Source organism: Brassica oleracea, chromosome C4 (genome assembly GCF_000695525.1).
Source record: "Brassica oleracea var. oleracea cultivar TO1000 chromosome C4, BOL, whole genome shotgun sequence".
Lineage (NCBI taxonomy): Eukaryota > Viridiplantae > Streptophyta > Magnoliopsida > Brassicales > Brassicaceae > Brassica > Brassica oleracea.
The window spans coordinates 22036820-22038433 of record NC_027751.1 but is presented as its reverse complement, the minus strand read 5'-3'; the positions used below and the strand labels follow the sequence as shown (position 1 = coordinate 22038433).

Below are 1614 nucleotides of genomic sequence, written 5' to 3'. Positions count from 1 at the left end.
TGCGGGAATATATGAGTATTCGTATATGCACCCAATCCCCCTCCCCTTTTTTGGATAGGGGGATAGGTGAACCCATCCTTGGACGAGCTGCCTACGTACCCCTTTCGGGGACCAAGCCATCTAGTAGTTATGTTTATTGTGCGAGTGTGTTTACTCGACTACTGCGTCGGTCGCGTTAGTCGCAGGACCGACGTCTTTTACCGGGTTTGTTTCCTCCGGCTGGGTAGAAGCGTTTGGCTTTGAAACTGGTTGCTCCTTGTCCGTTACTTGAGTTGACGATTCCAGATCATCTTTTTCCGAAGCGTTTTCAGTTGATGTCTGGGCTAGCTTTGCCCGTTTGGGCTTTACAATCGTGATGGTATTGATTTGCCGTAGCTTGTGTTCGGCCAGGAAGCAGCGTCTCGACTGTGTGTGGGATCCCAAGATTGCGGCGATTCCGTTATGAGTTGGGAATTTGATGCCTAGGCGATAAGTCGACGAGACTGCTTTCATTGCTTTAGCCAAGGCGTGCCCATGATGACGTTGTAGATGGCCGGGTGGTCGACGACTGCGAAATCGACAATCTTTGTCACTTCTTTGGCCGTGACAGGCAGTTTGATCGATCCGAGAGTCATAGATGTTGTGCCCTCGAAACTGGTTAGCGGCTTGGGGGACGGTACGACTTCTCCTAGCTCGATGTTCATCCTTTTAAGGGTATCACGGAAGATGACATTGACTGTGCTACCCGTGTCGATGGGAACTCTCGCGACCTCGAGATCCCTTATCACGAGGTCGGTCACGAGCGGATCACAGTGGGGCTGATCGATCCCGCCTGTAACACCCTCGAACCGTCCTAGACAAATGGTCGATCAACCAGCCAACAATTAAACAAGAACATGACCGATCGATCGTCGAACACCCAGGGTTAGAGATGAATGAGCCAACCATCCAGCCAACAATCAAACAAGAACATGACTGACCGTCCAACCCAACATCATGGTCCGGAAGCGCTACTTGACGGGCTATGGATGATCAGGTAAGAGTAACAAAATTTACTCTATGACCTAGACCAGTTCATCCACTAACTTGCCCCGCTTAGTCAAGGCTCAAGGCTTTGCAACCCGTGCCTAGAGTTAGCGTTTTCCGTTAGATCGAGGCCTAAGGCTTTTCAACCTGTACCACAACCAAACGTTGTGTTAGACCGGACTAGTCAAATATCAGAGTACTCATGACACGCATATAAAGACAAATTATTTATTGATTCAAGAAATGTCTACACATTGATATAATTCCAGACTGGTCCCGAGCTAATGCCAAATCGAGTAAACTAAACACAAATCCACAATACCGTTAACAAAAGGCATGAAAATCTACACCGGCGATCCTAACATCCAGCACCAAGCTATCCGATCATCCTTACTAAAGCTACCTGCAAAAAGGACAACGGAGTTGGGTGAGTAACCTAATGTTATTCAGTGAATTATGATCCCCAACTAACAAATACAACCCCTCGCTATCCCACCCCAAACAATCTAAAGCGAGAGGTTCACCTAATAATAAATCAATCCAATTCAATAACATAAGCGATATCGGAAATACGCAGCAGATAATAATAGCTAGATAATTAACGATATA

General features: G+C 47.0%; 1 protein-coding gene across 1 annotated transcript in view; it reads right to left on the bottom strand.

Annotated features, from left to right (window-relative positions):
* Positions 1-488: 488 nt before the first annotated feature.
* Positions 489-1614, bottom strand: part of LOC106338390 — a 4067-nt gene continuing 2941 nt past the window's right edge. The window contains exon 3 of the mRNA XM_013777378.1: positions 489-811. Within this exon, the coding sequence (XP_013632832.1) occupies positions 489-811 (323 nt within the window). The remainder of the gene's footprint in view (positions 812-1614) is intronic.